The 23,418-nt window shown below is 41.9% G+C and overlaps 1 protein-coding gene across 3 annotated transcripts in view; it reads right to left on the bottom strand.

Annotated features, from left to right (window-relative positions):
- Positions 1-1,791: 1,791 nt before the first annotated feature.
- stat5a (signal transducer and activator of transcription 5a) overlaps positions 1,792-23,418 on the bottom strand; it is a 193,460-nt gene continuing 171,833 nt past the window's right edge. For all 3 annotated transcript variants that reach the window (XM_060901976.1, XM_060901978.1, XM_060901977.1), the window contains 5 exons: positions 18,583-18,725; positions 15,313-15,468; positions 11,335-11,386; positions 10,700-10,804; positions 1,792-5,461 (listed from right to left, as the gene is read on the bottom strand). In XM_060901976.1, coding sequence (XP_060757959.1) covers positions 5,338-5,461; positions 10,700-10,804; positions 11,335-11,386; positions 15,313-15,468; positions 18,583-18,725 — 580 coding nt within the window. In that variant the 3' untranslated portion in view covers positions 1,792-5,337. The remainder of the gene's footprint in view (positions 5,462-10,699; positions 10,805-11,334; positions 11,387-15,312; positions 15,469-18,582; positions 18,726-23,418) is intronic.

Here is a 23,418-nt window from a genome sequence, read left to right as displayed (position 1 = left end):
CAAGCCATCAAAAATTAGGTCAATGCATTACCATATTCTCTTAAGTGTGGGGGGCTCCACTATTAAAAAAACACTGAAAAGAGGTAATTAATATTTCAGCGGAATTTAAAATATATGGAGCTGTGAATGAAGGCTTTATGAAGATTATTGTTTTTTGAACGGCTGATATAACTGGTGTCGCTGTCCCTCACCGGCTCCTACAGGCGAGTCACCACTGTTCAAACACCTTGTCACTTCAACTTTCAAGCTTTCAGTAACCTCATACATGTCAACCTATACGGAATGTCTGTATTTTATACGGATTTGATTCAATAAAGGGCGGCACGGTGGTGTAGTGGTTAGCGCTGTCGCCTCACAGCAAGAAGGTCCGGGTTCGAGCCCCGTGGCTGGCGAGGGCCTTTCTGTGCGGAGTTTGCATGTTCTCCCCGTGTCCACGTGGGTTTCCTCCGGGTGCTCCGGTTTCCCCCACAGTCCAAAGACATGCAAGTTAGGTTAACTGGTGACTCTAAATTGACCGTAGGTGTGAATGGTTGTCTGTGTCTATGTGTCAGCCCTGTGATGACCTGGCGACTTGTCCAGGGTGTACCCCGCCTTTCGACCGTAGTCAGCTGGGATAGGCTCCAGCTTGCCTGCAACCCTGTAGAACAGGATAAAGCGGCTAGAGATAATGAGATGAGATGATTCAATAAACGTAGTATACAAACGTACAAATAAAGTTATACGGATTCTTTAAAAAAACTTCAATATTTATTTAGAGCTATAATCAATTCCCACGATGATAAAAGAGCGCATAACATTTACAAACGTACTGTACACCACAGACAGCCAGTAAAGAGTCTTATGAAATCGCGCGTTATCTTGTGGTAGCGAGACTTCGTTCCACTTCTGATCATGCGCACACCGCATTGCGAGAATCCCGCCAACCGGGAAGTAACATTTTGTTTGATACGCGTATTTCCACCTGAGCGACTTTCACTAGCGACTGAAAAGATTCTGAATGGGCACTCCGGCAAGATCAACACAGACACTTGCTGTGACATGCAGCCTCGTGAGGTATTGGTGCAGACTGCTGAAAAAGCTGTCATGGAGTACAATTCAGAACTTTAGAATGACACTTTGTGTTTTTGTCAAACATTGGAGCTTTGTATTCATTCTGAAGGTTTATTGTTATTAATATTGATTAAAAAGTAACTGGGATATATCATTGTATCATTCAAATTTTAGGTAAATTATTTTAATTTGCATCTTATACGGGGCGGCACGGTGGTGTAGTGGTTAGCGCTGTCGCCTCACAGCAAGAAGGTCCTGGGTTCGAGCCCCGTGGCTGGCGAGGGCCTTTCTGTGTGGAGTTTGCATGTTCTCCCCGTGTCCGCGTGGGTTTCCTCCGGGTGCTCCGGTTTCCCCCACAGTCCAAAGACATGCAGGTTAGGTTAACTGGTGACTCTAAATTGACCGTAGGTGTGAATGTGAGTGTGAATGGTTGTCTGTGTCTATGTGTCAGCCCTGTGATGACCTGGCGACTTGTCCAGGGTGTACCCCGCCTTTCGCCCGTAGTCAGCTGGGATAGGCTCCAGCTTGCCTGCGACCCTGTAGAAGGATAAAGCGGCTAGAGATAATGAGATGAGATGAGATCTTATACGGATTTTATAAGGGAAATACGGATTTTGGAGGTTGGTTATACAGGTTTGATTGACCAAAGGTTGACATGTATGTAACCTTGTGCTGTATTACTCCAAAAACCCACTTTTCCTACACTGATGTCAGATAAATAACACAGGCTTAAACGTATGGTACAGTTTAAATTATTTATAAAACTTTATTTTCAATTGTTCTTTTAAAACACATATTCAAGCACTACAACCGAAAAAAAAAAACATGGGAACACTCACAAGACGTGGGTTAAACACAAACACACCACCTCACGCACAACACACAAACACACACCCACACACATGTCCATTGCCACCGAGAGTGTGACAGACTGACGCCCGAGTGACGAGACTGACCAGTCTCACAAAAAGAATCATTAAAAAAAGAGGATTAAGGAGGGAAAAAAAAATCACACAACTTCCAACATAAGTAGGATGAAGTTCGATAGGTACATTGAGATGAATCAAACGGTGTTAATCAGGAACATTTGCAGAAAACACATGAAGCACAGTGGCTAAGTGCACATTCGCTGTATGGCTTTTTTTTATTTTAGTCATCCAACAGCTTGGCTGAGGAGTAAAAGCGACATCGCAGTGTTGGTAGAAAAGTCACTCTGACGCTGACCTCGCTCTTTTCTTCATTTAAAGGTGCAGTTTGTAATTTGTAAAATGTTTCTAGACCTTTCAAAAGCGAACCGTTTGAAGCGAAGATAAATCAGCATGCAGCCAAGTCCTCTCGCTCTCTCTTTCTTTTCAATTTCATGTTGTTTACATTTTCTGGCCCGGAAATGATCTCAGATGAAACAGAGATGCGTGCATAGTTTCAGAGTGTGTGTTTGTAATTTTTCTTTTCTTTTTCGCAGAAAAGACGTGTGTTAATGGTGTCACTGCAGCTGCATTTCTCCTTGTAAAGAGCAGAGGGCTCGAAAAATCACAAAGTGCTCCTTTAATGGCTGATTTCAGTCACCGCCAAGAGGCTTCTACTACCAAGTGTTCAGGTTGCATTCACAGAACACAGCGCATAGAGCATAGAGAGAGCTTCCAGAGTAATAAAACAGAATTATGTTCAAGAAAAATAAATTCACACATGCATACCAGTCAAAAGTTTGGACACACCTTCTAATTCAACATTTGTTCTTTAAATTTGTTAATTAAAAGACACTTCATGCCTTGAAGTAATGATGGATGTCGTTTCTCTTTACTTCGTTGTTCGGTTCTTGACATGATATGGATTACTACAGTTGTAGTATGAATAGGGCTATTTACTGTAGTTTTATTATTTACTGTTTTGAACGCATTAAGAAGGCAAGAAACTCGTCCACTAATTAACTTTTGATGAGGCACAGCTGTTAACTGAAAAGCATTCCAGGTGACGACCTCATGAAGCTGGTTAAGATAACGCCAAGAGTGTGCAAAGAGTCATCAAGGTAAATGCTGGCTACTTTGAAGAATCTAAAATATGAAACATTTTGTCTTTTTGAACACTTTTTTTGTTTACCACATCATTCCATATATGTTCCAGATGTTATTTCATCGTACTGATGTCTTCAGTATTGTTCTACAATGTCGAAAACGGTCAAACTACAGAAAAAAATATAATGAGTGCGGTGTACAAACTTTTAACTGGTTTTTATATATATATATATCAGGGCTTTGAACCGGTTCAAGGAACAAAAACGAAAACCGGGAACTTTTTCTATTTCACATGGAACAGAAACGAAACCAGAAACTTTATTATTTTTTATGTCCCGGAACAGAAACGCTTATTAAAAATAATGGTAACCGGTTAATACCGGTTTTTATTTCGTTCCTCAAAGTTTCCGTAGCCTACAAATAAAAAAGTCATTCTTCTCCTGCGCAAGTTTCTATGACCCGCTGGGGTTCACTTCCTGTGTGACGTTCGCTGACTGAATGGAGAGAGCAGGAGGGTGGACTACTATCACGTCTCCACATCTTAAATAAGAGGTAAATATTGCAGTCTATCGTTATTCAAAAACGTCAATTTCAAACACGATATCAATATATTTGTCCACGTTAATGAGAGGCTCATGAACATTAAATGACGTTAACCTCTGTTAGCCTATCAATGCATAGGGCCTGACTAGCCTTTGGTAACACACTAAACCAATTCTCTTTCATTTTTGGCACTTTTTCTGTTTGTGTAGATGGGAAGACATACTGAGAATCCAAATCGCCAACATTTGAAATAATAATTGTTTTGAATTATTTCTTGTCTTATTTAATGAAGGTTGTAATAGAATTAGCCTACATTTGGCTTAAACTGGATGAGACAGAGACATAATTTTATAGCCATTTGTTAAACAGCTGACAGGGAACGTAATTAACCGTTCCGGGACCAAAATTTTTTTGTTCTAACCGGTTCGGGAACGTCTATTTACTGGTGGAACCCAAAACCGGAAACGTTAAAATTCCGTTTCTGTTCGGAACGAACCAATAGGAAAAAAATTCTGGTTCAAAGCCCTGATATATATATATATATGTTACTTATATTTGTTACTTCCTTTAGCATAAACAATACAACCACTACACTTCTTTGTCCTGAGTGTATAAGAGTGTGTGTGTGTGTGTGTGTGTGTGTGCGCGCGCGCGCATGTCCAAAAAGTGAACATACATGTGGAAAAAGTGGGAGAATAAGGGTGGGCGGGTTCACGTCTTATAGATAAAGGTTGGTAATTGGATACAGGATTGGAGCAGCATTCATCACTATGACAACAAGTGCAGTGGTTCACCTGCGGCTCTGGGTATAGAGGGTGTACAGCATGCGTTAGAACGGCATTTGTCCGGCGCACAAATACATCACCACACGCTTATTCAGCTGGAGAAACAGAGCGAGAGGGAGAGACACGTCACTGTGTGTGTGTGTGTGTGTGTGTGTGTGTGTAAGTAAGAGAGAGAGAGAGAGAGAGAGAGAGAATTTCTCGGGTCATCAAATACCCTGACTTCTTCGATATTTCTTGCTCGTCTGTGGATGATGATGATGATGATGATGATGAGTGTATTTAATATATTCACTCATTAAAATGCATGTCCAGTCTGCTCAGGAACGTTTTTACACACGCTGACTATAAAAGGCTGTACCACAACTGAATTCCGCTTTTAGTGTATCAAATATACATTACAACAGTGATCTCTCGTCGCCACGGTAACAGTGATCTCATTTTTCTCCCCCCTCCCGACCCAACAAAAGAAAGAGGCATTTGATTCAGAGTGCAACGGGTTGTACACGTGAACTTTTGGGGAGAGAGGGGAAAAAACAAACAAACCTAAAAACTAAAATAAAAATCTGGACACAGTATAAAATAAAAGATAAAAATAATAACGGGAAAATAAAAGATCTTTTTACAGTAGTACAGTTCTACAATTCTGGGCTTTCTGATGCTGACAGACAATTTCACTTCAAATGAAACAAAACTAAAAGAACTAAAAAAAAAAAAAAAAAGGAACACGTGTATAACAAGATTTTTTTCACAATACTGTTTGGTAGTATTGAGTTTAAGAGAGCGCTAGTAGTATTTAAAAAAAACAAAACAAAAAAAACAAATAAAATTAGAAGAAACCACATCCATCGCTGAGCTTCACATTAGGGATGAAATGAAGGGAAGGGAAAGGGAAGGAGAGATGAATGGAATAAGCCATTGTTAAGGGAGAGAGGTCAGAGGTCGCGAGGTCATGACTGCTGGCCGCTCCACTGGCCTTCTATCGGCCGGCGGAGCAGCTCCTCCACGTGCCTTGCTACATCCATGGTGTCGTCTAGATCAAAGTCGCCATCGCCATCCAGCATGCTGTCGCTCCTGAGAGAGAGAGAGAGAGAGAGAGAGAGAGAGGCTTTAACACTATTTATTACACAGCTTTGTTAAAGGTTCTGACTGCAAAGTTGATTTCTGGGTAAAATGTTCTATTTCTGTTGGAGTTTCGAGATGTTTACCTGCTGCACACACACACCGTGTATCCTGTGTGTAAATGTTTTGCCGAGATGAAAAGCGTCCCACATTTTATGATTCCGGAGATTGCCGAAGTAAGTGAGTAACAATATCATGTGACCACCATGGGGCGTGTTTGTTCGACCTACTTTTAACCAAAACAAGTTGGCATGAGCAAACATGGCGGACTCGGCTCTCCATCCAGCTGAAAGCCTGCCTAGTGAGTGCAACTGCAAGACAGAGTGAGGTTAGATGGCGTGTCATTTTTCTGGACAGATACAGTGCCTTGAAAAGTATTCATACCTCTTGAACTTTTTCACATTTTTCCGCCTTACAACCACGAACTTAAACGTTTTTTTTTTAATTGAGATTTTATGTGATAGACCAACACAGAGTAGCACATAATTGTGAAGTGAAACGAAAATGATAAATGGTCTTCAAAATTTTAAACAAATAAAAATCGGAAAAACGTGATGTGCATTAGTATTCAGCCCCCCTGCGTCAATACTTTGTAGAGCCACCTTTTGCTGCAATTACAGCTGCAAGTCTTTTGTGGTATGTCTCTACCAGCTTTGCATATCTAGACACTGAAATTTTTGCCCATTCTTCTTTGCAAAATAGCTCAAGCTCAGCCAGATTGGATGGAGAGCGTCTGTGAACAGCAATTTTCAAGTCTTGCCACAGATGCTCAATGGGATTTAGGTCAGGACTTTGACTGGGCCATTCTAACACATGAATATTCTTTGATCTAAACCATTCCATTGTAGCTCTGGCTGTATGTTTAGGGTCATTGTCTTGCTGGAAGGTGAATCTCCTTCCCAGTCTCAAGTCTTTTGCGGCCTCCGACAGGTTTTCTTCCAGGATTGCCCTGTATTTAGCTCCATCCATCTTCCCATCAACTCTGACCAGCTTCCCTGTCCCTGCTGAAGAAAAGCATCCCCATAGCATGATGCTGCCACCACCATGTTTCACAGTGGGGATGGTGTGTGCAGGGTGATGAGCAGAGCAGTGTTAGTTTTCCGCCACACATAGCGCTTTGCATTTAGGCCAAAAAGTTCAACTTTGGTCTCATCTGACCAAAGCACCTTCTTCCACATGTTTGCTGTGTCCCCTACATGGCTTCTTATGCCTGTCTTTCAACAATGGCTTTCTTCTTGCCACTCTTCCAAAAAGGCCAGATTTGTGGAGTGTACGACTTATAGTTGTCCTGTGCACAGATTCTCCCACCTGAGCTGTGGATTTCTGCAGCTCCTCCAGAGTGATCATGGGCCTCTTGGCTGCTTCTCTGACCAGTGCTCTCCTTGCTCGCTCTGTCAGTTTAGGTGGACGGCCATGTCTTGGTAGGTTTGCAGTTCTCATTCTCATTATCTCTAGCCGCTTTATCCTTCTACAGGGTCGCAGGCAAGCTGGAGCCTATCCCAGCTGACTACGGGCGAAAGGCGGGGTACACCCTGGACAAGTCGCCAGGTCATCACAGGGCTGACACATAGACACAGACAACCATTCACACTCACATTCACACCTACGCTCAATTTAGAGTCACCAGTTAACCTAACCTGCATGTCTTTGGACTGTGGGGGAAACCGGAGCACCCGGAGGAAACCCACGCGGACACGGGGAGAACATGCAAACTCCACACAGAAAGGCCCTCGCCGGCCCCGGGGCTCGAACCCAGGACCTTCTTGCTGTGAGGCGACAGCGCTAACCACTACACCACCGTGCCGCCCAGGTTTGCAGTTGTCCCATACTTTTTCCAGTTTTGAATGTTGGATTGAACAGTGCTTCTTGAGATGTTCAGAGCTTGGGATATTTTTTTATAACCTAACCCTGCTTTAAACTTCTCCAGAACTTTATCCCTGACCTGTCTGGTGAGTTCTTTGGTCTTCATGATGCTGTTTGTTCTTCAGTGCTCTCTAACAAACCACTGAGGCCTTCACAGAACAAGTGTATTTATGCTGAGAGTAAATTACACACAGTAGGACTCTATTAACTAATTAGATGACTTCTGAAGGCAATTGATTGCACTGGATTGTATTTAGAGGTATCAGAGTACAGGGGGCTGAATACGAACGCACACCACATTTTTCAGATTTTTATTTGTTTAAAATTTTGAAGACCATTTATCATTTTCGTTTCACTTCACAATTATGTGCTACTCTGTGTTGGTCTATCACATAAAATCTCAATAAAAAATGTTTAAGTTTGTGGTTGTAAGGTGGAAAAATGTGAAAAAGTTCAAGGGGCATGAATACTTTTTCAAGGCACTGTAACTAAATCATTCTAGCTAGCGCTTTGCTATCTTAGCCTTAGAATGCATGGGCTCGAGTCCATGGTAGCGACTATGGAGTTATACTGTACACCTAATGTTTTGATCTTACAGAGAAAGAAACGAGAACACAAAAGCAGGAACAGAGAAAAGATGTATTCGGCTTTTGTTTCACGGATCTATTCGTGAATGTCAACCACAAATTACTTCGCTGCGACTCAAAACTCTCAGTCACGATGTTTTCCGCATGTCGCCATCTTGGTGTGACGCAGTTCCATAGTTATGCCAATTAGTTCAAGCTCCTTGCGTTCGGATGTTTCCGTAGGGCCGTACTGTTTACCTCAGGAGGGAGGATATTCGGTCCCAAAATGGAGAAAAGAGACTCTCAGGACATTAAAATGTTCACATCTCGTCCACATGATATTGTTCTTGCGAGACAGAGGAAAACGCCACGCGCGATAAAAAAATGTTAAAATTTCAGATGACTTTGCAGTCGATATCTTTAAATACTCAAGTCTGATTGGTCAATTCGGCTACTGTCCGGTCTGTTCTTTTCTGTGTAACAGACTGTTTTTATGGACCATGTCATTAGTGGAAGCAAGAAGATCATTTTTAAATCAATATTTTTGATTAGATTAGATTAGATTAGATTAGATTAGATTAGATTAGATTAGATTAGATTAAACTTTATTGATCCCTTTGGGAGGGTTCCCTCAGGGAAATTAAAATTCCAGTAGCATCATTACAGGATAAACAGAGAATAGAATAGAAAAAAAAGAGAACTTCTAGATAAATTAAGTCTTTAGAAAACTTCTAGATAAATAAATTAAGTATTTACATATACAGTGGTGCTTGAAAGTTTGTGAACCCTTTAGAATTTTCTATATTTCTGCATAAATATGACCTAAAACATCATCAAATTTTCACACAAGTCCTAAAAGTAGATAAAGAGAACCCAGTTAAATAAATGAGACAAAAATATTATACTTGGTCATTTATTTATTGAGGAAAAATGATCCAATATTACATATCTGTGAGTGGCAAAAGTATATGAACCTTTGCTTTCAGTATCTGGTGTGACCCCCTTATGCAGCAATAACTGCAACTAAACATTTGCGGTAACTGTTGATCAGTCCTGCACACCGGCTTGGAGGAATTTTAGCCCGTTCCTCCGTACAGAACAGCTTCAACTCTGGGATGTTGGTGGGTTTCCTCACATGAACTGCTTGCTTCAGGTCCTTCCACAACATTTCGAATGGATTAAGGTCAGGACTTGGACTTGGCCATTCCAAAACATTAACTTTATTCTTCTTTAACCATTCTTTGGTAGAATGACTTGTGTGCTTAGGGTCGTTGTCTTGCTGCATGACCCACCTTCTCTTGAGATTCAGTTCATGGACAGATGTCCTGACATTTTCCTTTAGGATTCGCTGGTATAATTCAGAATTCATTGTTCCATCAATGATGACAAGCCGTCCTGGCCCAGATGCAGCAAAACGAGTCCAAACCATGATACTACCACCACCATGTTTCACAGATGGGATAAGGTTCTTATGCTGGAATGCACTGTTTTCCTTTCTCCAAACATATCACTTCTCATTTAAACCAAAAGGTTCTATTTTGGTCTCATCCGTCCACAAAACATTTTTCCAATAGCCTTCTGGCTTGTCCACGTGATCTTTAGCAAACTGCAGACGAGCAGCAATGTTCTTTTTGGAGAGCAGTGGCTTTCTCCTTGCAACCCTGCCATGCACACCATTGTTTTTCAGTGTTCTCCTGATGGTGGACTCATGAACATTAACATTAGCCAATGTGAGAGAGGCCTTCAGTTGCTTAGAAGTTACCCTGGGGTCCTTTGTGACCTCACCGACTATTAGATGCCTTGCTCTTGGAGTGATCTTTGTTGGTCGACCACTCCTGGGGAGGGTAACAATGGTCTTGAATTTCCTCCATTTGTACACAACCTGCCTGACTGTGGATTGGTGGAGTCCAAACTCTTTAGAGATGGTTTTGTAACCTTTTCCAGCCTGATGAGCATCAACAACGCTTTTTCTGAGGTCCTCAGAAATCTCCTTTGTTCATGCCATGATACACTTCCACAAACATGTGTTGTGACGATCAGACTTTGATAGATCCCTGTTCTTTAAATAAAACAGGATGCCCACTCACACCTGATTGTCATCCCATTGATTGAAAACACCTGACTCTAATTTCACCTTCAAATTAACTGCTAATCCAAGAGGTTCACATACTTTTGCCACTCACAGATATGTAATATTGGATCATTTTCCTCGATAAATAAATGACCAAGTATAATATTTTTGTCTCATTTGTTTAACTGGGTTCTCTTTATCTACTTTTAGGACTTGTGTGAAAATCTGATGATGTTTTCGGTCATATTTATGCAGAAATATAGAAAATTCTAAAGGGTTCACAAACTTTCAAGCACCACTGCACAAATATATTAAAAAGATATGAAAAAAGTCCAGCAGGAGAGGTACTGCACATTTATATTGCACATTGTCCAGTATTGCTTTTTGTGTCAAATTATTGATTCCATTAGTAAGTAGTCCTGTAATAAGAAGGATAATGTACAGTACGCTGGTCAGCATTGCAAAATAAACCCCTTCAGGGTGACCCAAGTCCTGCATCACCCTGTCTGGGTTTATTCTGCAGTAATGCCCGGGACGCTGTCTGTTCCCTTACTTATGGTGCATGAATGTGCACGAGTCATAAAATGAAGCATTATTTCTTTTCATAATATTTCATTGGATTTTTCAAAATGGTACAAATGTGCCTCCCAAACACACGATGGAGCGATCATGGGTCATGTTGTGACTCACATCGAAGGGTAGATGCCATATGGCTGTGGGTGACTGACAGCTGGTGATGCTGCGTGATCCATGTAGGTCGGATTTGCTGCTGGGTCTGGATTTGGCGTCGTGAACCTGAACACACACACACACATGTCAACAGCAATATCCATAAACTCTCCTGTGCTCATGAATGATGTTTCTGTAATTGACCTGTGCTTGAATTTCACCCTATCCAGCTGGCACTGTCCTGCCTCCATCAGGAGCTGGCGTTAAGCAGCTAATGACGCTAACCATGCTAACTGCTTTGATGTATGCTCCTGAGAATATCCATCTCCTGCTGAGATTCAACACCAGCGGATGTGTTTTTAACACGCTAACAACCCGCTGAAGCACTAGCTTGCTAAACGGACTAATGCCGCTAACGTGGTTAAGCATATTCTGATGGCAACGATACAATTATGGAGTATGAGGTTTCCACGGTTACCACTAAATTCCCTCTCAGTTGGAGTGGAGAAGCGGCGCCAGTAAGCCAGCGTGCAATTTGCCTATCTGATGGATTAGCACTCAGGACATTAATAAAGGCACGGCAGCTTTTACTGAACAATCAGCATTCATAAGGAAGGCAAAAAAAAAAAAAAGAAGGGAAAAGTGTGGATACTCACTCTGGGACGACTTGTTTGATCTGTGGTTTGACGTAGCCGTCCACTGCTTTCGCTGTACAGATTGAAGAAAAAGAATGAATAATAAAGCAGCTTGTTAATGAGTCTTTTGAGTTAATTGTCACTGAGTTCACTTAGAACTCAGGGGAAAAAAGAATGGAAAAGAGTTCATTTCACACACAGCTCTAAGGAACAATTCACCACCAAACTTTAGATGGCTTTTATCTACAATAGCATCAACGATTCTCAAGAAGTGATGCTTTTTAATACCATTAGGACCACTCAGAGCCATTTGTAGCAGTCTGAGTACTTATTTCTCCATTTACGGTTATACAAGTATAACATTTAGAAAGCGATGTGAATGAAAACTCTGGAAACATGAAGCCCTTCAGCACTGGTGGCCATAAATGCAGCCAAGGTTTCAACCAAGAGTTTGAAAAAATGTATGAATTTTTGGCAGTCAAAGAAGTAATTCCATCTTCTAGAAAACACAATGCACAAATGAAGCAAGCAAAAGTAAAACCTCGAAAGGATTTGATCGTGACTTGGTCTTGCTTTCATTTAGACTTGATCTTGACTTTGAATTCAACTCAAATAAACAAGATAAACAAGTTCATCTCATCTCATTATCTCTAGCCGCTTTATCCTGTTCTACAGGGTCGCAGGCGAGCTGGAGCCTATCCCAGCTGACTACGGGCGAAAGGCGGGGTACACCCTGGACAAGTCGCCAGGTCATCACAGGGCTGACACATAGACACAGACAACCATTCACACTCACATTCACACCTACGCTCAATTTAGAGTCACCAGTTAACCTAACCTGCATGTCTTTGGACTGTGGGGGAAACTGGAGCACCCGGAGGAAACCCACGCGGACACGGGGAGAACATGCAAACTCTGCACAGAAAGGCCCTTGTTGGCCACGGGGCTCGAACCCGGACCTTCTTGCTGTGAGGCGACAGCGCTAACCACTACACCACCGTGCCGCCCGATAAACAAGTTATAATACCTCAATAATAAATATAATTAATAATTATTCATCGAGGGCGGCACGGTGGTGTAGTGGTTAGCGCCGTCGCCTCACAACAAGAAGGTCCGGGTTCGAGCCCCATGGCCGGCGAGGGCCTTTCTGTGCGGAGTTTGCATGTTCTCCCCGTGTCCGCGTGGGTTTCCTCAGGGTGCTCCGGTTTCCCCCACAGTCCAAAGACATGCAGGTTAGGTTAACTGGTGACTCTAAATTGACCGTAGGTGTGAATGTGAGTGTGAATGGTTGTCTGTGTCTATGTGTCAGCCCTGTGATGACCTGGCGACTTGTCCAGGGTGTACCCCGCCTTTCGCCCGTAGTCAGCTGGGATAGGCTCCAGCTCGCCTGCGACCCTGTAGAACAGGATAAAGCGGCTAGAGATAATGAGATGAAATGAGATGAGATGAGATGAATTATTCATCAAAGGCGAAATCAATATCGATGAATATCGCTCAGACAAAGCTGAGGTTATTATTCACTGTTTTTATATGGCACGAGCTACTTCAGGTAAAATCATGCACTCTGATTGGTTCCTTGGCGGGCAGAATTTTCCCGTAATGCCCGTGGGCGATTACAGACTTTCTTTCCAAGGCGCCGGCTTTCAATGTTGCAAAAAAAACCCAAACAAAAACGACAAAAAAAGATTAAGTGGAAATCAAAACAGAATCAAAAACGGCCAAAAGACAAACAAGTCAACAAGTTATTCATTTTGCCGAGTCGCTTGAGATGATTATCAAGAAATAGTCAGAATCTCTCGACCAATCAGTGCACATAATTTCCTATAATCACCTGCGTATTTATAGTCATACATTTTATAATGATGTGTTTAAAAACATTGACTCCACGGCTATGCTTCATGGATCCCTGAGGGCCCTGCTTTGAGAACCTAGGGTCTAGAGCATCACCTGTCTTTAGTTAGAAAAGCATGCGTGTCAATTAGGGCCTAGTCTTCTAAATATGTATCACAGAAATAACAAGTGTTGCCGGGCAAAACAAACCTTACCCGGTAGCACTTATGATGAATATGAAGGAAGATATCGTGAAAAAAAAATAGGTACGCTATGAGTACATATGGCTACTGCTTATAAATAAAATTGCTTTCTGATCCCATGTCCATACAGTAAATATAGCATATATATGTACTCTGTGAGGCAGTAGCCACAAAAATGAAGCGTAATCCAAAAATGAACAATTTAAAAATTACAGAAGTAAAATTTACCAAGTGTCTGTACTTTATATTATTCTACTCTTCCCTCTTACAGTTTTTGAAACCGAAACCTTCAAACCGAGGCTGACATACACACGCTGTCGCCATGACCGAAACTCTTATTTCCCGGAAATGGCCCGGCGCTAGAGCTCAGTGGGACGCACTTTCCCTCTGTAATAAGCATAAACATGTCTGAAAGCGATTTCTTTAGTCTAGTCCATTTATTTCGAATGGTGAACCGAATTGTATATACTCACCAGCCATTTTAATCAGAACACGTGTATGTGCATGCACAGTGCATGACTGTTACACTCTTACGGCACGATGATGTAGTGCCTAGCGCCTCGAAATGAGGCACAACAAAAACGATTTGGACCTTTTTGGTGACCTTGACCGGATGACCCTCAAAATGTTGGAGGTTCTATTTGAGACCAACGCCCGTCTATCCTGAAAGTTTCATGAAGATTGATCCAGCCGTTTCCACCTTGATATCATTAACAAAAAAGCAAAGAAACCCGACCGAAAACAATACCTTGCCCCCGGTGGACTCCGTCCTGGGCGAGGTAAAGATACAGCCTGCTGTAGCACTTCTGATAGAAACATACAGTCGCTACACTTCACGCACAAAGTATTTCAGTTTATACCTTATATTCCCAGCCTTGCAAACTGTTGTCTTGTTGGTTTGTGTAAAACGTACAGAGCTGACCGTAAACAGGCGAAAATTTGTGTGTCATAAACTGCCGTAAAATCCCCAACTGAGACGCATATTCCGAATGCGCGGTATACATGTCCAAAGACTGCTCCTAAACTCAGAATATTATCGTTATATCCCACGTCTGAATCGGAAAATGCTAAATTCATAATAAGACCGAATTCAGAATGTCCGAACCGAAGACGCTGGTTATATTTCCCGTACCAAATTCCGAATGCTGTCATTGTTCGGAATAATATTGGAATATTATGGTGATGATACACGGGGCAACTTTTTGGGCAATGTTGCCGAGCAATGTTGCTGGGCAATTGCGTTTTGACTCTTTTCTATTGAGATTGGGCAACATTGTTTCTTTCTGAATGGTTTTGATAATCTCTGGCAACTTTTTGAGATAAGCCAATCAGAACGCGAGTATCGAGTCATGTGACCTCCGGTGAGGTTCGGATCAGAAATTTCAAACAAATATGTGTCAGTGGAGTGAAGAGATGGAGAGACTCCTCATCTGTTTTTACGCCGGTAAGTTGTTATTTTAATATTCTATATGGAGGAATTTACCTCACCATAGCTCTAAAAAACAACAGACAGCTTGATTAAATGGTCACAGCAAAAATTAAGACATCGATTTTTTTTTAGCTAACTGTAAACTGCCGTTGCTAACTGTTGTTGCCCATTGTTAGTTGCCCTGAAAAGTTGCCCTGTGTCTCACCTAGTTGCCCGTTGCCAGCAACATTGCTCGGCAACATTGCCCAAAAAGTTGCCCCGTGTATCATCACCTTTAGTGTTTGTGTAAACGCACTGAGTGTTTTACTGTTTCTTTCTTTTAGACCATTTCTGCACTATTCTATACGCCCTGCTATTCTGACTGTAAGTGAATCTCTGCCTGCGTTGGAGCCTTTTGAATGAGAATAAAAATAGAAAATTTAATATTTTGACAGAGCAAAGACATTTGCAATTCCATTTCTCTTTAACAACTCTTTATGTCAGAGTCTCTCTCTCTCTCTCACACACACACAGTCAGATAGGAATAGAATGACGTACACAGTGGAGGGGTGTAGTATTTGGAGAAGACCTCGTCTTTGGGTCGGTCGGGGTACAGGAACAGCAGGTGGTTCAGGTCACTGATGCGGTCAGCCAGAGAGCGAATAGAGAAGTCTTTGGTTGTGTAGGGCATGAGGTTCCACACCATTCTCTCGCCTGATGAAACACACACACACACACACTTATGAGAACACACAATCACACACAGGGGAAGCTTTGGTGAAAAAAAAAAAAGAATAAAAACTCTATTTTGAAACCCAGCTAATTTGTTTTCGTAAGAAAAGTAGTTCTGTCACACAAAGTCTTACTGAAGCTTATGCAATAGTGTGTCAGCGAAAATAATAAATAATATGGTTGACGTGGGGGCGGCACGGTGGTGTAGTGGTTAGCGCTGTCGCCTCACAGCAAGAAGGTCCGGGTTCGAGCCCCGTGGCCGGCGAGGGCCTTTCTGTGCGGAGTTTGCATGTTCTCCACGTGTCCGCGTGGGTTTCCTCCGGGTGCTCCGGTTTCCCCCACAGTCCAAAGACATCCAGGTTAGGTTAACTGGTGACTCTAAATTGACCAAAGGTGTGAATGGTTGTCTGTGTCTATGTGTCAGCCCTGTGATGACCTGGCGACTTGTCCAGGGTGTACCCCGCCTTTCGCCCGTAGTCAGCTGGGATAGGCTCCAGTTTGCCTGCGACCCTGTAGAACAGGATAAAGCGGCTAGAGATAATGAGATGAGATGAGATGAGATGAGATTATTATTCCTGAATAAGCCTGAGCCTTTTCATTTGATCACCTTTTCAGTTGTGTCAAGTTGTGCAGTGGTGACTAAAACACTTTGACTGGACTGTACCACTGATCTGCCAAAGAATTACAGCAGTGTGTGTTAGATTTATTGTGGCTTGACCTGCTCATTGAGGCTACTATGGCTTTTATATTAACCAGTTTTTGGTGTATTTTGCAATTGCTGAGTTGTTTTGTTTTGTTTTTGATTGCATGACACCATCATTTTTGTATAGCAACCATAAAACCATCCCTGTGTCCGAAATCGCTCACTTGTTCACTACTCCCTACTCCCTATATAGGGAATTACTATATAGAGGACTATATAGTGAGCTCATTGGTAAAATTAAAAAAAAAAACACTTTTGGACACTACTCCGTCACGCTGTTATTTTTGTCATTACTGTCGCACAATTAAAACGTGCCGGATCAGGCAGCTGGTGGGTTTTCAAAATAATAAATACCGTACATGCGTGTATTTTTGCGATAAATCCATATTATACTGAGCGTATTTCCCACATTAATCAATACAAAGTACCTGCATCTTTCAGTTCTTTTAAATCGAGGCTGAATACTTTCTTCTTTGCTGCTGTCTTTTATTAAATCAAATTTGAGACTTTGATTTCTTTCAGCGCGACCGCAATTCATGATGGGATATATTGCTTTGGTTAGTGACTATCGGTTGCACACTACTTTTCGTGATGCATTGTGGGATACTTTGAGTGCACTACCGTATATAGGGTGTAAATAATCCTCACTAAGGTTTCGGACAGCAATACAAAATGGCGTCCTCACTATATAGTGCCCTATATAGTGAGTAAGGAGCGATTTCAGACACAGGACCTGACTCTGCAACACTACTAAGCAAGCAACATGAAAACCAAGGAGCACTTCAAAACTCTAGAAACACTGGAGTGGTTTAAAGGGAAACATTTAAATGGCCTAATCAAAGCCCAGACCTCAATCCAATTGAGAATCTGTGGAATAACTTGAAGATTGCTGGACACCAACGCAACCCGTCTAACTTGAAGGAGTTGGAGCAGTTTTGCCTTGAGGAACGGGCAAAAATCCCAGTGGCTAGATGTGCTAAGCTAATAGAGACATACCCCAAGAGACTTGCAGCTGTAATTGCAGCAAAAGGTGGCTGTACAAAGTATTGACTTTGGGGAGTGAATACCTGTGCACATTGTAGATTTCTGTTTTTTCATCTTAATTACTGTTTGTGTCACAATAAAACAACAATTTGCACTTTTAAAGCGGTACACATGTTGTGTAAATCAAATGGTGCTAACCCTCCAAAATCCATTTTAATTCCAGCTTGTAATATGACAAAACAGGACAAACACCAAGGGGGATGAATACTTTTGCAAGACACTGTACAACACAACTCAATATGCAGGTTTTCCATCTCATCAGTAGATTTAAAGTAAGGGATGAGATGGCTATAGCGCAGATTCAGCTATTCCACAATGAGACTTTAATCATATCTGAATAATACAGTACCAATGGTATGAAATACAGTCACGAAAGCCTCGGTCACAACCGGCCGTACGTGCTCCTACGGCCGGTCTACGTGCAAAAAACGCAAGAAACGCACGGAGGGCGCGCGTGTGACGTGCTGATTTTCGAGCCGTAGACTGGCCGTAGACCGGCCGCAGAGGTTCTTTGTCATGTCAAACAAACTCTACTGGCGCTTACGTTTTTTTCAGGTTGCAAGACAAACTTACGGCCAACGTGCGTCTTTCTCCACGAACAAAAAAAAGCAGCGATTTGGGAAACGCCAAAATTCGCACAGCCAAAAAATCGTACGTCCGGTTGTGACCTCGGCTTTAGAGACATGTTAACTCAGTGATACAGTATGTCAGCTTTCATTTGGTTCTTGTTTCATTTTCAGTCGTCTTTTAATAACCTTCCAATAGATATTCTTTCCATTATTTTTAATGATGGTGGTGCAGAGTGATGTCGACGTCTAACACGTCACTCCAAAATCTCCCATGACGTTCGATCTAGTGACTGAAAGCCATAGCTTATTATTTTCATCCATTCAGTGAGCCCTTGTGCCCTGTGGCTGGGACGGAGTCATCCTGGATGCGACAGAAATGTTTCGTCACAGGATGAAGGTGATCGTTCAGATGAAGTTTGAATTGCTTTCATCTAAGGACACAAGAATGCCAGCAAAATAAATAAATGCCCCCGACAGCATAGACACCGCCATCTTTTTCCTTTTATTTGTCACCTGTATGTATGTTTATAGTCTTAAATAATAATAAGAGCAAGTTTATTCTCTTACTATTCACTCTGAAAGGTTTATGAGGTAAAGACTGGTGCTGTCATATTCAGCCATCTTTGCATATAAAGCTGACACATGGTTCATTGATTAAGGTTCTGCTTTAGTGATTGGAAGCTTCAGAGTTCAAATCCTCGCACTAAAAGTGACCGTAAAACTTCAACTGCTCAGATTCGGCTCATGTAAGCAGAGATTATGCGGTGAAACAAGCAGGACCTGCTTTGTTGGGATTCTCTGCCACCCATGCGATGGTGATGCCTCCTATCTCAGAGTCACTGAAGCGCAACAGGAACGTTCCATTAGGTTTGGACATCAGCATGTCCTGAGCCTGCTGCTTATTTACGAAGCCCAAGATTGCCCTGAGACAGACACACACACACAAAAACAACACAATGTTCATAAGGAAGTGTAGATATTTTCAATGGATATCCAAATTAATAAAAATTATTTGGGGTCAGGCACACAAAAGTGGTATCTAGCATTACTACACCAACATATTGCTAATTAGGTTTGTTGTGTGAGCAAATTATTTTCCAATCTTCCATTTTAACCCAGTTGTTATTCAGTAGCAAACCGTTACTATAAGAGCTGGGACTTGAGCTCAGCCAAAACTTAGCCAGACACACCAAAAAAAGCAACAGGGCAAAGGATTTTGTAAGGGACTAGTGGCAGGCTGCCAGGTCACTCCGCTGTGCGTAGCTGTTGATGCTGATTTTAAAAGTAACTAAGTAAATTACAGAAGGAAATGAATACTTAAGTGTGAGGGAAAAATACTGTAGCGAGCGTGCAGCGTGGAAGAAGAGTCTGGAGATTGAAATCTTAGGCCAAGTTTACATTAGACCGTATCTGTCTCGTTTTCTTCGCGGATGCACTGTCCGTTTACATTAAACCGCCTGGAAACGCCGGGAAACGGGAATCCGCCAGGGTCCACGTATTCAATCCAGATCGTGTCAGCTCCGGTGCTGTGTAAACATTGAGAATACGCAGATATGCTGTGCTGCGCTCTAGCTGGCGTCGTCATTGGACAACGTCACTGTGACATCCACCTTCCTGATTCGCTGGCGTTGGTCATGTGACGCGACTGCTGAAAAACGGCACGGACTTCCGCCTTGTATCACCTTTCATTAAAGAGTATAAAAGTATGAAAATACTGCAAATACTGATGCAAATACTGCCCATTGTGTAGTTATGATTGTCTTTAGGCTTGCCATCCTTCCACTTGCAAGTGGTTAGTGATATGCGCTGGGATCACACACACAGCGGCTCAGTCCCGAATCACAGCTTGTGCACTTCACTCGCGTGCTCTGTGAGCTGCGCAAGGCCGGAGTGCGCACCCTCCAGAGGGCACTCGCTGTTCAGGGCGGAGTGATTTGGAGCGCAGGATGCCTGCGGAGCCGAGCGTATCCGTGTATTGGTGTTGCTGTGTGCACGCAAATCGTGTATTGGTGTTGCTGTGTGCACACTAATCATTTTAAAAACATTAATCTGATGATCTGCTGATACGGTCTAATGTAAACATGGGTTTAGTTTCTTGGTTGTTAGCCTGTGCTACTTGCTCTCGATAGCACTGGCTTGACCGCTTTATTAGCATTCGCTAACACTACTGATAAACACTACACTGGCTGGAAGGTGACTTCACTGCTGCGCTGACGGCGCCGACTCGCGGTTAAGCTCATGTTGGCCTTCGAGAAGGCCGAGGGCGATAAATTTTTGGTCCCTCCCGCTATAAATCAAAATCTGACTGGTTAATTCGTCTGTCACTTCCTACATAAACACACACTACCATGGCCTTCTGTCCCGGTAATGAAGTCCTAACCAATGAATGAGCCGGCTCTAAACTCTTCTCAGCCTAGAAACAACAAAGAAAAAAATCTCATTCGATAACTCGATTTTAATGTTTTCAGAACAGTAGCCCTTTCATTTCTGAAGCAAATTTGATAGAAAATGAGGCCAAATTAGAACGAGAAGAGAGTAATTATAATGAAATTATGAACAAATGAAAGAAATTACAAACAACATTTGAAATGCTGATATGCTTCTCTGAAAGCCTAGAAGACCCTGACAGTTCCCTTCTGACATTATTTATGACAGCTCAAATTGAACAGGGACACCATGGCCACCTTTGGGACCAAAAGGTCACTGGTTCAATTCCCTGGACCAGCAGGAATGGCTGAAGTGTCCTTGAGCGAGGCACCTAACCCCCAACTGCTCTCCAGGCTGCTCTGGGTGTGCTATACTGTACGTCGCTCTGGATAAGAGCATCTGCTAAATGCCTGTAATGTAATGTAATGTAATGAATGTGCCTGAACTGGTGTGAGTGGATCATTTAACATGAGGTGTAACAATCGAAACCTGCTGGGACTGGGGTATTTTCACACCAAAGGGTATTTTGATCCAAAGGGTAAAAGAATATTTTCCACAGAAATATGTACTGTGATTTATTGACGTACATCATTAATGCTACTGCTTTCAGTACAAATAAACTTCTAGAACTTTCATTCTGTGCCTTACAAGGGTCACAAAATAGGGCCCTCAATCACAAATATTATACCAGATAACAAACCTTGTTAATGGTTAAAAACTCATCTGATTTATGGAATAGAAAAGGAAAACAAAACCTTTAAAAAAAACCCAGAGTTGTTAACTTCTTAACTTGTTAATAACATTATTTTTCTCTTCCATGTGATTTTAAGAAATTCTAGCCAAATGTTTAGCCAAATACTAAACATTTTCGCAATAGGCCTAAATCCTTGTCCACGTTTCATCACTTCCTGTACACTACAGGAAGATAGCCTCTATAGTGGGGTTTCTGACGATGGCAATAACATCCATGGAGAAAGTATTTTTCCTGTGATTCTGGAACTGATGAAGGGAGGGTGGAACGCTGGAGCAGGACGTAACCTGGTTATACTTAACCCGATTCTCAAAGTGGGGTCTGTAGAGTCCGTGATAGAGCTACAGTTTATCCTGAGTCTGTCAGCGCCCAGGGCCTCTCTGACTGTATTGCTTTTTTTTGGTGAAGATTAATGTAAACTAGTATGAAGGTTGTTATGGTTGATTGGTCACTTGTTGGGGGGTTAAGGGTTAATCTAAAACTCGACAACAACAAAAAAAGATTGAATAAATGTTAACTTTAACTGCAATTTGAATAACAATCAGAAGGTGTTGCTAATATATCTGGATGGGAGGAAAGTGCAGGAGTAAAAACTCTAATGGAGGAAATACGTTTGGTTTCATTCTTGAATCTGATTGGTCAGAAGCTGTGCGTTATTTTTGTATAGCTGTATGGCTTGGACGGTGGTTCTGGATGGTTTATATTAATGCCCTTGTTCTAATACATTTAACAGTTATTCCACAAAATCGAGTTGTACATGAGCTGACAGCCGACGAGGCACGAAGCACTGATTTGGCTATAAGCCATGTATGACGTGATTGAGTGGAATAACAGTTTTATTCTATCCACATTCATTGAATTTTGAGAAACAGAGCATTTTTATTTTTATTTTTTGCAAATTCGATAAATAAAAACTTTATACAAAACGTCCGACAAAATCATTTCCGCTTAGAATGTAAACAGACTAGCAAAAAGACAGTAGCAATTTGTGCTTTAATAAAAATAATAATAATAATGCTTGAAAAAATAAAAAAGATACATTCTTACCATCAAATACTTTTATTCCATATTTTGTTGCTTTTTGGGGGGGGGTTTGCTTTCGAGTAGAGTTTTTATTTCATCTTTGGTTGGTTCAGCAACAAGTGCCGTCATTTTGTTTTTCTCTACTCACGCCCTGTGTCTGAAATCACTCAGTCGTTCACTGCTCCCTACTCACTATATAGGGAACTGCTATATAGAGGACTATATAGTGAGCTCATTGATAAAATGAAAAAATGCTTTCAGACACTAGTCCGCTGCGCCGTTATTTACGCCATTACTGTCGCACAATTAAAACGTGCCAGATCAGTTGGCTGGTGGGTTTTCAAAATAATAAATGCATGCATGTATTTTTGTGATAAATCCATACAACCCCGATTCCAAAAAAGTTGGGACAAAGTACAAATTGTAAATAAAAACTGAATGCAATAATTTACAAATCTCAAAAACTGATATTGTATTCACAAGAGAACGTAGACAACATATCAAATGTCGAAAGTGAGACATTTTGAAATTTCATGCCAAATTTTGCTCATTGCTCATTTGAAATTTCATGACAACAACACATCTCAAAAAAGTTGGGACAGGGGCAATAAGAGGCTGGAAAAGTTAAAGGTACAAAAAAGGAACAGCTGGAGGACCAAATTGCAACTCATTAGGTCAATTGGCAATAGGTCATTAACATGACTGGGTATAAAAAGAGCATCTTGGAGTGGCAGCGGCTCTCAGAAGTAAAGATGGGAAGAGGATCACCAATCCCCCTAATTCTGCGCTGACAAATAGTGGAGCAATATCAGAAAGGAGTTCGACAGCGTAAAATTGCAAAGAGTTTGAACATATCATCATCTACAGTGCACAATATCATCAAAAGATTCAGAGAATCTGGAAGAATCTCTGTGCGTAAGGGTCAAGGCCGGAAAACCATACTGGGTGCCCATGATCTTCGGGCCCTTAGACGGCACTGCATCACATACAGGCATGCTTCTGTATTGGAAATCACAAAATGGGCTCAGGAATATTTCCAGAGAACATTATCTGTGAGCACAATTCACCGTGCCGTCCGCCGTTGCCAGCTGAAACTCTATAGTTCAAAGAACAAGCCGCATCTAAACATGATCCAGAAGTGCAGACGTCTTCTCTGGGCCAAGGCTCATTTAAAATGGACTGTGGCAAAGTGGAAAACTGTTCTGTGGTCAGACGAATCAAAAATTTGAAGTTCTTTATGGAAATCAGGGACGCCGTGTCATTCGGACTAAAGAGGAGAAGGACGACCCAAGTTGTTATCAGCGCTCAGTTCAGAAGCCTGCATCTCTGATGGTATGGGGTTGCATTAGTGCGTGTGGCATGAGCAGCTTACACATCTGGAAAGACACCATCAATGCTGAAAGGCATATCCAGGT

The sequence above is a fragment of the Neoarius graeffei genome, chromosome 20 (genome assembly GCF_027579695.1).
Source record: "Neoarius graeffei isolate fNeoGra1 chromosome 20, fNeoGra1.pri, whole genome shotgun sequence".
NCBI lineage: Eukaryota > Metazoa > Chordata > Actinopteri > Siluriformes > Ariidae > Neoarius > Neoarius graeffei.
This window is presented reverse-complemented; position numbering and strand designations above follow the sequence as displayed.